This window comes from Hydra vulgaris, chromosome 15 (assembly GCF_038396675.1).
Source record: "Hydra vulgaris chromosome 15, alternate assembly HydraT2T_AEP".
Classification (NCBI taxonomy): domain Eukaryota; kingdom Metazoa; phylum Cnidaria; class Hydrozoa; order Anthoathecata; family Hydridae; genus Hydra; species Hydra vulgaris.
The window spans coordinates 36,498,545-36,511,599 of NC_088934.1; the positions used below are offsets into that span (position 1 = coordinate 36,498,545).

Genomic DNA, 13,055 nt, shown 5'->3' on the forward strand with positions numbered 1-13,055 from the left:
TTGTTTTGAATACAACATGTCGTTTTCTGATAAGTGATCAAAAAGCCAATTGTACATTATTCTTTCAAGTAATTTTAAAAAACAAGGTAAAATAGATATAGGCCTATAATTAGAGATATTTGAGTCATCTCTGGACTTGAATATCGGCGTGATTCGTGCAATTTTTAGCTTTTCAGGGACAATATCTGTTTTAAATGAAAGATTAAATATGTGAAATAACAAGGGTTCTGTTATATTATATACTGGTTTTACAACATTAACGTTAATTTTATCAAATCCATCACTTTTGTTAGTTTTAAGGTAAAAAAAGATGGTTTGCAATTAGTTTTAAATTAGGTTCATCAAACAATTAGTTTTAAATTAGATTCATCCATAACTTTATCGTAATTTTTTAAACAAGATTCAAATGGTGTTGAATTTATCGGAATTTTTGATGCCAAATTCAGACCAGCATTAGTAAAGAAGCTGTTTAGTTTTTCAGTAATAATTGATTTATCATAAATTGTGTTTTTATCAATTGTTATTTTTTGGCAAAATGTTTCTCGCATAATTACTTTTTCCGATTATTTCTTTAATTACACTCCATGTATTTTTTGTGTTTCCGGTGGCTTTACTTAATAGCTTTGCATAATAAAGCTTTTTTGAGTTCCTTTTTATTTTTTCAAATATATTTTTATAATTTTTATATGTCATTTCGTTTTTATAAGTTTTTTTTTTTTAAGTACTTTTGTTTTCTTTTTGAAGATTTTAGTTACCCGTTAGACATACATGGAGTTAAAACAGTTTTGGTTTTTACAATAGTTTTTTTTTCAGGAAATGCTTTATCATATTGCTTGCAGAATTGATTTAAAAATAGATCTTATGCGTTGTAACGCCATGTGACTGCAATACCAGATTTCAATCAATGTTGTCTCTTTTTGAAATCGTTTTACCTAGTTTTCATTGATCTATCGCCTAAATATAATGGTTTGAGAAGGAATACTGTTAAATAATATATTGTAAGTAACTAGGAATTAGTAACTGGGAAATGATCCGATAAATTCTTTTTTTTGTGGTTTTATTTACAATGCATAATGACTAACAATCTATTTCATTTACACAGAGATCGTGACGTAAATTATAACTAATTGAGTTGTGAACAAAAATACATACGCCTCCACCAACACCAAAACCACGTGGTTGGTGAACTGATGATTAATTAGTTCAAATTGGGCATTTGTTTCACCACACTTACACCAAGTTTCCGTTAGACAAATAATTCGTGTTTTAATTCATCCAACAAAAACTTAAGATTTTCAAAATTTTTATTTAAACTTCGAATATTAATGTTTAAAATTGAAGAACTATTTTTATTTTTTCGAAGGTATTGAGAAGATATAACTGTATAGTATTGGTTTCAGATATTTTCTGATTAAAGTTATTAAAGTCATCGACGTCACTCAGTACGACATTTTCATCTAAAAATTTAATTATAAAGTTTTCCTCCATTTTAAAGTAAAGCATATATAAATAAACGCAAGATAGTTAATAAAATAGTTAACAATAGTTAAAAGAAAAATAATAAACCCTAACCCTTACTGACACGGATTCGGGATTTCTTTCGTTTTCTTAGACATCCACTCGCGTACAATCAGCTTCTTATATGATATATATGTAAATTTTTCCAGCTGCCAATTAGCAACCAGACAATCTCTAATGGACTTATTATAAAAGGACAAAAATAGACTTCGACAAAGCACTAATTGCAACAATTTTAATTACAACTATCAAAAATGAATTGTCTATAAAAAATGTTTGTCTTTCTAGACAATCATTTTAAAAACGGACACTAAATGAACAATCTCGATTTTTTAATGAGGTATAGAAGATCTATTTAATATATAATTTGGACTTATAACGAGTAATTAAATTTTCACTGCAGCAGCGTTTCAAAAACTGAAAACGAGCACAAAATTAAAAATACAATTTTTCTAACAGAAGTTCATTTTTTAATTTTTTGTCCAGCGTGTGCTGTTGATTAAAAAGTTAATGTCTATTTAAAAACCTCAAAATGGACTATTTTGTGCTCAATTGAAGTTCATTAATTACTCAGTTCAGTTGTTTTTCAATTCTCAGTGAATGTGCGTGAAAATTTATTTTTAAAATGCCCTCTCCAGTTTGGGATTACTTCAAAAAAGTTGAAGGTAAGTTTTTCATTTAAAAAATTTTCCTTAGTCACTAAAATCTTTATCACCTTCAATAAAATTATTTTAAAAATATGTGATCAAGGAGTTGTCCTTTATAAAATGTGGATTAGTAAGTAGAAGATTCCAATAGGTGTTAAAATTTATTTAGGTTTGTGAATAAAACAATAGTGAAAAAGGAAAATGTTTTTTACTTTCATTTTATTGATGAATATGTACGCAAGTTTTAAACAATAATTAATCATGGGCAATGATCGTCATTTGAAGTTTTGATGTCATTTCAATATTTTTTTAATATTATAAATTTACTACATAACAATCTTCAAATAATACGGTAATGAAAGATTTCTGGTTTTATGAAATCAAGTAAATTTAGACAAAATCATAGACACCAAATAGACAAAAAATTATGCTATGTAGACTTATGAAGTGAAAATTATTTTTTAACTGAGCAATCTTAGGACACCATCAAAAATTTGATAGACACAACATGGACAAAAAATTAAACATTTGTTGTGTCCATTACAACATACAGAATTGTCTATGTCTGTGTTGTAAGTCTATCCATAGACTAGTCTGGTTACTACTGCCAATGCCGTGTTAAATCACCATAAATCACAAAGGATCTCGTAATGGAAGAGCACTTAATTCTCTACAATCAAGCAAAACATGACAACATTAACGCTTGGCGTTAATGTTGCTATTAAGGCTTATAATGTTATATAATGTTATATAATGTTATGTTATAAGGCTTATAAGGCTGTCGATAATGTCGCAATTAAGGCTTGACGACATTAACGCGAATGTAGTAAAAATATTAGCCTAATGTTTAAAACAGTTAATCAAGAACTAAAAAATCTAAATGAATGGTTTAAGGCCAACAAACTCTCGCTAACCGTAGAAAAAAGCAATAATATTCTTTTTACAAAATCTTCTGGTTCAGACACCCTTCCCTTAAAACTTCCTGAACTGCTTATCGACAAAAGTAAACTTAAAAGATATTGTTATATAAGATAAAACTTACAACTCTTGAAAGTGTTAGTCGGAGTAATCATATCAAAAATGTGGAAAAGAAAATATTTAAAATTATTGGAACTATGTATAAATCAAAGTAACTTCTTAAGACAATTTGTTTAAAAAATATTTATTTCTCTTTTATTCACAGCTGCATCAATTACTGTAACATAATCTGGACGAGTACTTATCCAACGAAGTTAAATGCAGTTTACTAAAAACAAAATCATGCATGTTGCTTAATATTAAACGCAGGTACACTAGTGCCAAACCTCTACTAAGAAAACTTGGAGTGCTTAATGCCTTCGAAGTAAATATTCTTAACATACTACTTTATGTTTAAGTTAAAGAATCTACTACTACCAAACAATTTCCAATATCAATTTATTTATATGAACCACAAATACCAAACTAAGCACTCAATTAACAACTTTGTCATACCAAAAACTTTATTAAAACAAGCTGACTTCTCAATATCTTGCCGAGGCCACGATTGTGGAACTCGATTCTAACAAGTAATATAAAGACTATAACTTCCACTCTATATTTTAAACGTGCAACGAAACAACACATTCAATTTTGATTATAGACAATTACTAACTTACTTTTAAAGCCTTTATTTAACCTTAGTTATATAATATCTTATTGACGCAATACGTTTTTATTTTGTTTCTTCAATAAGTATGGATTTCAAAGTTATGTTATTATATTGAAAAAAAGATAAAATATGTCTTCTGCCAGCTGCAGTCGGAATTTTTCAAAACTTTATATTGTTATGTTGTAAAATATTGTTAATGCTTATTTCAAAGGACGAAATAAATAAAATAAATAGATAAATAAAGAAAATATTAATTCCTGTTGATGCGCAACTCTGAGTAATTCAGTTTTTTCGTCGTTTTCGGACTAGGCACGTTTAGCAAATGTGCTCCTCATTTAGTCCAAACAAATAAGCTTAAATTAAAACGAACTCACTGTCCAACCAACAATAGTTTAACGCTATAATCTTTGTTATATTGTATTATTCAACGAACACGTTTGTTGTTTCTTATATTTATATTTATACATATTTTTATATTTTGTAAAATAAATAAAAAAGAACTTAGAGAAAATCTCAAAAACAAAAACAATTTTTGCCCTATTTCCACAATAATCTTTTATTTTGAACAATAATGTTATTTTTTTAAATTTTAAATATTTTTTATTATCGCCTAATCAAATGTTTTGATTTCATTGTTTAAAAAAAATTGAGTTTTCCAGAAAAAAAGCCATGATATTTGATTGCTGATTGTCGTCAACTTTATATGTGAAGAAATAATAGAAAAATTTTTATTTGAAATATATTCATTAAAGTAATCCTAATTAAATCAAATAAAATATTTATTTTTGATAGTTTTCACAAGATATGTATTTTTGATTGTTTTCACAAAATATTTATTTTTGATAGTTGTCATAAAATATTTATTTTTAATAGTTTTCACAAAATATTTATTTTTGATAGTTTTCACAAAATATTTTACCAATTCTAAATGAAATTTAAGCCCATCTTCACAGCATCTTCACAGCATCGTTCACAAATTACTTAAGTAGTTAAGCCTTGACTTTTTAGTTAGTAAGTTGCGCGTATCCATCATCTTCCTAAAAATATCAAAACCGCAAATAATCAAACTATTGCAGTGTGGAATAATATTATAAATCGCTTCAAAAATAAGAAATTTGGAGTTCGATTCCCATCACGTCTCTAGTAATACCACGCTCAATTTGTTTCTCCGCGCAACAGCCTTCTTCTTCAAGATTTTCGGAGTAAAAAAGTTGACAGCGAGAGTTGTTACCACAATAACGTTGCCTCCTCGACTGTAGTGGCCGTCTCGACTCTTTGTCTTTTTGGATTTCTGCACAATATTAAAAAAATATTAGACTTACACCAAAATTCATAAAATGTTGTGAGGATTTAAATATTGCGCAAATATTTTCCAACATTGTTCCAGAGAGTGTTTCTTTTTCACTTGATGCTTTACGTTATATTTGAGATCTGAGGTTTGAATACTGCTAAGCCTTTTTGTATAAATTTGACGGATCTGATAACTGTTGTTATGATAAATGTTGCATCTAGTGAAAAAAATTTGACCAAGTTCAAGTTAATCCAAATTTATTTAAGAACGACTATGATGTAAGAATGTTTAAACAGTCAGGCAATGATATCTATCGAACAAGTATCGCCTAGTCTTTGTATTATGCACAACTAATTCAAGACTTTGTAGCCATCAACGCACGAAAAAATTTTTTGAACGTTTGTAAAATCTGCGTGAATGTGAAGTGTGAAAAACTCGATTTCCGCAAAATCTTGGATATATCTTGTACATGAAATGAATTAAGAATCACATTTAAATAAATAATTTTTTTGTTCAATTTTTACAATTTTTTGCCTCTGGTGAAGCGATAGATAAGCCATCGCCCAGTAACCCCTATCGGGTCATTTTTCTCCGATGCGCCTTTTTTTATTAGTAGTTTTTTATTTGGATCATCAAGTTCACTTTGCATAGGGCCTTTAATTCTCTAAGGTTGGCTCTGCTCTAATTTATTGTTAGTTAATTTACACATTTTTAAGAAAATAGCATTTACATAAAATATTTTTCAAATTGTTTGGAATATAATAAGAAATAAATGTTAATAAGCAATTATTTTTACCTAGTTTAACTTTGATTTATATCTAGAAGTTTTGAAGAATTTTTTATTATTTTATTTTTTATACTGCGTTTTAGCATGTCCAGTGGTCTACCAAGCAAACTTCTTTGCAAACAGCAGTGTCCAAGTTTTGTACGCATTTCATCTTCAGGTATTAGCACTGCATCTCTACAAGACAATCATTGCAATGTGTCTTTAGTAAATTCAGATGTTGTGTAACAACACCATTAGTTGCATTGATATTGCTTTGATTCTTAATGAAAATATTTGTCGAGAAATAACTGATTCGGAAAAAGTGATCTTCTTAGACAATTGTTTGAAACCATCGGGTAATTTCAAATTTGAAAGAAAAAAGGAGTTTTCCGTTTAGTGAAGGTAAGACAAAGCATATTTCTTTTCGAATAAAATGGTTTGGTAATTACAAATGGCTTACATGCAACAAAGATAGGCGGTGCTTTGAATGTGTGTTATTCTAAAGAATATCTAAAAAAAGAGAAGTTAGGTGTTTTGTCAAAACACCCTTTTCAAATTACAACAAATCAAAAGAACTTTTAAATGTAATATCAAAACGTAGAATTAAAAATGTATCATCAAATGAATGTGAAACGGTTGTCATCTACCAAGACACACTTGGTTTTAGTAAAATTGGGTATTGACTCAGCAACTAATTCAGTGATTGCTAAAAAGGTAAGCAATAATCAAAAGTTGATTCCAACAATTTTTGAAGCCATCATGAACACCAACATACTGCACTGTGAAGCCATCGAGAAGATAACATTTAATTTGCTAAAAACAATCAAGAAATAAAAGAAATTTTATTGTGTTGATTCGTCTTCCTGCTAATGTTTTAAAAGATGATGTTTTAAAGTAACATTTACTTAATGGACCAAAAAATGTACTATTTACCAGCAAAACGATACAAAACGAGACCATTAACATTGCTTCAAAACTGATTCGTGACTAATCTTTTAAATGTGTAATCGTTTGTCCACATTTTACAATAAATGCAAATGAGACAAGCTCACACCCAGTAGGCACGTGTTGTCCGTAAGACGTCTCCTGGACGCCAAGACGTTGGTAAACGTCTAACGGACGTCCCCCGGACGACGCATGTCCACGGGGTCTGTCAAAATTATTTCAGTCTGTATTCTTCTGCTTGACACATTGGAAGGATAACCTAAAAAGATGGAAGTAATAATGTGATCGGTAAAGAATCTATTGCACTGTTTATCAGAAATGCACTAGAAAAAGAATGTATTAACATCAAAGATTGCCGAGGACAAGAATATGATACAACGGTATAAGTTCAGACAGAAAAAAGTTGCAGACTTTCTTTAAAAAATGGGCACCGTATGCGGGGTATCAAGGAATCGTCTTTCACTCTCTAAATCTATCAGTATACCATGGATGTGATATTTGGTCTATTAGAAATATAATGAATTCTTGTCAACAACTATTTTCTTTTTTAGATGAATCACAAAAGCGCCAACGCTTCCTCCGACCTGTTACTTCTGCTCAAGCGCCTAAGTTAAAAGGGATAAAGATAAAAAATGTTTGAAAACACGATGGCTTGAGCGTCACAGCACATTTAGTACCATTGAAGAACTTTACAACTACGTCCGCACGAGGTTATGATCGGTATAATGATGTCGAGTCAGATATGTGGAGTTGGGATTTTGAAATTCGTTCAGAAGCCAATGTATTAAAAAAATACATTTACTAATAACAAACACATTGTCAATTTATTGTGATTAAAAAAGATTTAAGGTGAGTTAATAAAGGTTTATCTGCCCAAAGTTACATATCGTAACTTTTGTATATATCTACATACGCTACATACAAAGTTACACATCGTAGCTTTGTAGCTTCAAAAAATAAAACTATAAATCTGTAAGTATCAATTGGTAAAAATCACAGCTCTTTAGCTAGCGATGTTAATATTATATTATGGTAGCTAACATTGCATCAAGTCTGTTTCTATTTAATCATAAATATTGTAGCTTTGTAGCTATCAATATGGTTATTATAGATAAAACTATTAAAATAATAGCAACATAGAAGATATAACCACAAGCAAAAAGTTAAATTAGTTTGGTTGTTATAAATAGAAACCTGGCGTACAAAGGTATAGTAGATCAAAGTATCAAGCTCGTATTCATTGCCGTATTCGAATGGTTATAAAAATGACATTTAAAAAACCATGCGAGTAATGGGCTAGCGATATTCATACTGATTTGGCTTTAAAGTTTGCTAGCTAGATAAGTTAGTAAAAAGTGTGATTTATAAGGCACGATATAAATTGTGTAAGACTCGGTACCTTGTCACATTTGTTAAAAGGTACCGAGTCTTAGTGATCACGAGAGTTCAATAGCGAAAAGAAAAATCTACAAAATAAAAACAACAATTGTCTTAATATCTTCATAAAAGGTGGAATTATAGAGCTTTTAGCAAACTTTTAAATGAAATATTTTCCAACATGTTTTTGAGAAAAATGTAAAAACAAGTTCGTTTATTTTAAAAATTAAAAAAGTCATGTTAGATATTAGAAATATTTTTTTTTAATAATCTCTTATTTATAATTGAGTCCATGAGATGCATAGTGGTATAAGTCACTTTTTTCAATATTTTGAGTTATTGCCACCGATGGTTAGCAATTTGTTTATTCTATTACATGGCAGAGAGGTATAAGTCTAATGATATCGATAATGATGCTGGAAATGTTTTTTGTTATGCTCCTCACTTAACAGCTGTTTTTGTTCACAGCCATAGTGATATTAGTCAGACTTCTCAAAACAAGATATGAATGACTTATACCACTATGCATCTCAGGGGCTCAATTATGGCATAATAAGTTGTTAATATTCTTAAAAAAAGTGTTTTAAACTTCATTTTGCTTTCTTTCTTCTTCTTTGCGATGTTTTGAATACATAGAAAAGGGATTGACAACCTTGTTTATATGTTATATTATCAATTGCTTTAATAGGTATAACGCTTATAAAGATAATATTCCTTACATGCATACTATGCTAATTAGTATAATATATGCTTAATATGTTAATAAGCTTATTATGCTAATATGCTTATTATGCTAATAAGTTTATTATGCTAATAAGCACATTATGTTAATAAGCAGTGTAAAAAGCAATAAAAATTTTTAATTTTTATCAAATATTTTTACAAAGTCTAAAAGACTAAAAAGAACAACTTTTTAATATAACAACTTTTCCACATAGAAGATCCGAGAATCACTGGTAATAAGATTTTACATTTAGTACGAAGACTTGGTACCTTTTATGCAATTTTAGACTTTTCATTACGCATAAAGTCAAAAAAAAAAAGTGTTACTCTTATTTTTAAGGTGATCATTGATCCGAAAAAAAATTGTTTTGCAAATTTAACGAGGTCACTTCCTTTTCTGTTCATTACCCCCAAAACTAATTTCGAAGACTTGGTCTTTTCGCATCGTGCGCCTAATATTAACTTTATCATATTTACGTCATATAGTATTGCTATTATCAGAGCCGTACCAAGGGCGGGGCCGGCCGGGCCGCGGCCTGAGGCGCCAAAATTGGGAGGGCGCAAACTTTAATAAATTAAAAAAACAATAATCAGTTTATGAAACTAATTTTCACGGCGTCGCTGCTGTTGATAAGAAAATTAATTAAAATTCCGCCTCTTGACACAAACTCTTATACTGAACAAAAAAAGCGCCCTATAACACTAATATACCTTTGATAACTTTTGAGCATTATAATTCTATCATAAGTCGAACCCAAAAGTTATCTGGTGCTAAATTTAAGAAGAATAAAAAACAGCGCCAAGAAAGTGACGAGAAACTACAAAACTGTTTCAAAAAGTGGTTGGTAACAAACTCAGTGGAGAAACAAATTATTTCAGAGGATATTTGTATTGAAATTAATGACAATTCAACAGATCCTATAATTGACTTTAATTGAGTTCAGATCATCATTTGGAATTAATTGAAGAGGAGATTTTCATCAGCCAAAGTCAAGAAGAATTTTGCACAACTGATTCAGAACCAACCAGGGAAGATAAAAATGCCTAGCTTTCAGGCCCAGCTGAAATGGACGAGGATGAACTTCATTCAGAAATCTCAGAAATTCCAGTGGCCTCGGAAGAAAATTTTCAACATAGGGATCCAGCAACATGGCCTAAAATAACAAACAAAACAAGATGCTTTTTGATTGAGCATAGGCCAGAGCAAGACAGATGAGAATTTTTCCCAAACACGCTGAGTGATTTTGACAACAGAATGTGACACTTCAGCTCAAAATGGTATGAAAAAATTCATCCCAATGGTAAAAAATTTGTTCGCACTTGGCTGCAGTACAGCAATAAAAAAGATTCTTTATTTTGTTTTTGCTGTTTGTTATTTTTAACAACAAAAACCAACAATTTCTCAGAAATTTCTAAAGGGTTTTGTGACTGGAAAAAACTAAACCCAAGAATTCCTGAGCATGAAAACAACAATGAACACCAAAGATGCTATTCTAATTGGAAAACTCTTTAAAAAAACCTCAAGGAAGGAAAGACCCTGAATTCTGATCTGTAGAGAGTTATTAGTGGAGAGATGAAAAAGCGGAGAGATATCTTAAAAGTGATTGTTGATGCAATTTTTTTCTGTGCCAAGAACAATCTTGCCCTTCGGGGAACAACAGAAGACATCGGTCAACAAAACAGTGGCATTTTTCTGAGCTTAATTGAGTTGATTAGCCATTACTATCCTTTAGTGGCTGAACACATTGCGTCGTTAAAGCAAAAAAAACCACAACATCCTACTTTTCTCCTTGAATTCAAAATGAGCTGATTGAGTTACTTGGGCAGAAAGTCAGGAAAGAAATTTTTTCAAACATCAAAGAAGCTAAATACTACTCTGTTCTGTTTGACTGCACTCCAGATACCTCCCACAAAGAGCTGATGACTCAGATCATCAGGTATGTCCGCATCAGTGATGAAACCTGCACAATTAAGGAAAGCTTTGTGGACTTTATTGAATCTCACCAAAAAACCGGAAAAGGTCTTGCAACAGAAATAAGTGAAAAATTGGAGAAGGATGGTCTAAGCATTTCCGATTGCCGGGGCCAAGGCTATGACAATGGAGCCAATATGTCTGGAAAATACAATGGCGTCAAAGCTCACATCCATTCTCTTAATGAGTCAGCAAGATTTGTTCCATGCGCAGCTCACACTTTAAATCTTGTTGGTGTTCATGCTGCTGAGGTTTCCCCACTCATGATTACGTTTTTTGGAAAGGTTCAAGCCATCTTTAACTTTTTTTCAAGCTTCACGTCAAGATGGGAAAAACTGATGAAAACGTTGACCATCTCATTAAAGGGAAATAGTGACACAAGATGGTCTACCAAAAAAGAAGCAATTGCACAGACAAATCAAAGATGTTCTTCAAGTTTTGGAATCCATTATCCACAATCCCATGACAAATGCTGTCACAGTTGGCAGTGCAAAAGAACATCTCATTCATATTGATTTCAGTTTTTTGTGTTTGTTGGATTTCTGGTGTCAAATTCTTTCTCTAATTGACCGGGAAAATAAACTGCTTCAGTCAAAAACCATTTCAATTGACATTGCCGTAAAAAAAATGAAATGGTTGAAGGCTTTCATTCAGAATTTTTGAGATGTTGGGGTGGACAATATTATTAAAGATGCCACAGAAAAAGCTAACCAGAGCGGAATTGATGGTGGCTTTCCAATTAAGAGGAAGCGCAAAGTGAAGCGAATAGCACTTTATGAAGCTGAAGATGACTCTCACCTTCTCACAGCAGAAACAGAATTCGGATCTCAGTGCAACTTTGTGTTTGACAGCATTATTACACAAATAGAGTGGCGGTTTGAGGCTGATGTCTGCTGTATCCTCTGATTTTGGCTACCTCAGTGGGCATTCACTCTCTAAAAGTTCAGTGGATGAACTCAAGAAAAAAGCTGCAAATTTATCTCAAATTGACAAGGCAGATTTAGATTCTTCCGATTTCCAGTCAGAAATGGCAAGCTTTAAATATCAAGCTGCCGCAATGATGGACAACTTTGAAAAATCTAGCCCGATCAAAATTTTGCAGCTCATTCATAAATATTCTTTGACCGATGCTTATCCCAACACAACAATTGCTATTCGCATCTTCTTCACCATACCAGTCACAGTTGCTACGTGTGAGAGAAGTTTCAGTAAACTTAAGCTCATAAAATACTATATGAGGTCAACAATTGGCCAAGAACGTTTGTCTAGTTTGGCTATAATTTCAATTGAAAATGAAGTGGCAAACAACATTGATTTTGATGATGTCATTAGTGAATTTGCCTCAAGAAAAGCCAGAAAAGTGGCATTGAACTAAAGTTTGTGCAACCTTAATGACAAATTTTACTTATAACTTGATGTGATAAATTTTGTGATTAATAAATCATTTTTTTCGTTTAATTTTCTTCTTTTTTTTTTTTAAGGAGGGGGAGGGGGAAGGGAGGGGAAGAGGGGGCGCAATTTTCTTTTCTTGCCCGAAGCGCAAAATTGGCTCGGTACGGCCCTGGCTATTATTATATATTATCTTGTTTTTTTTACTTACTATAATCGTAAATGCCTTTGTAAAGCAAACGTTATTTTTGTATCACCGATTTCCTAAAGAGTTATAGTTGCTTTAGTAAGCAACAAAGTTCCGAAATATAGTTATCAATAGATTGTTTTAAAATTTGTAAGTAAAAACCCACGATATGTATAAATATTAGAGATGGGCCGATTCCGATTCTCCCGATTCCACCGATTCTCAAGGAATCGTAAGAATCGCGATTCTCAACTTTTTTAAACGATTCCGATTCTTTTTTAAAAGACTTTTTAACGACTTATTTTATTATTACTCCCTTGATAATTTAAGTTAATATTTACACTCTTTGCCGTTGAGATTTTTTTTTGTTTAATTTACGTTAAATCTTCACTTTCGCATTTAATATCATCGTTGAGTTAAGTAACTGTGAAGGAAAACCTTAACAACAGTAAACGTTAAAAATAAAAGTAAAGGTTTATACTCTAAATTTAAATTGATTTAATTTTTTCAATTTTAATCGATTTACCGACAGTAAGTATTATCATAAAAATCTTATTTGCTTGTTTTATTATAATAATTTTTATTGTTAGTATTATTATTTTGTATTATT

The 13,055-nt window shown here is 30.8% G+C and overlaps 1 protein-coding gene across 1 annotated transcript; it reads left to right on the plus strand.

Annotated features, from left to right (window-relative positions):
• The first annotated feature begins 11,755 nt into the window (after positions 1 to 11,755).
• Positions 11,756 to 12,244, plus strand: LOC136091913 (zinc finger MYM-type protein 1-like). The gene has a single exon (XM_065819632.1). It carries the CDS (start codon positions 11,756 to 11,758, stop codon positions 12,242 to 12,244), a length of 489 nt encoding a protein of 162 aa, XP_065675704.1.
• The last annotated feature ends 811 nt before the right edge of the window (positions 12,245 to 13,055 follow it).

What these genes read in the sequence shown, in the direction of transcription:
- LOC136091913 (XM_065819632.1), top strand. Translation starts at nt 11,756, where the DNA reads ATGTCTGCTGTATCCTCTGATTTTGGCTACCTCAGTGGGCATTCACTC.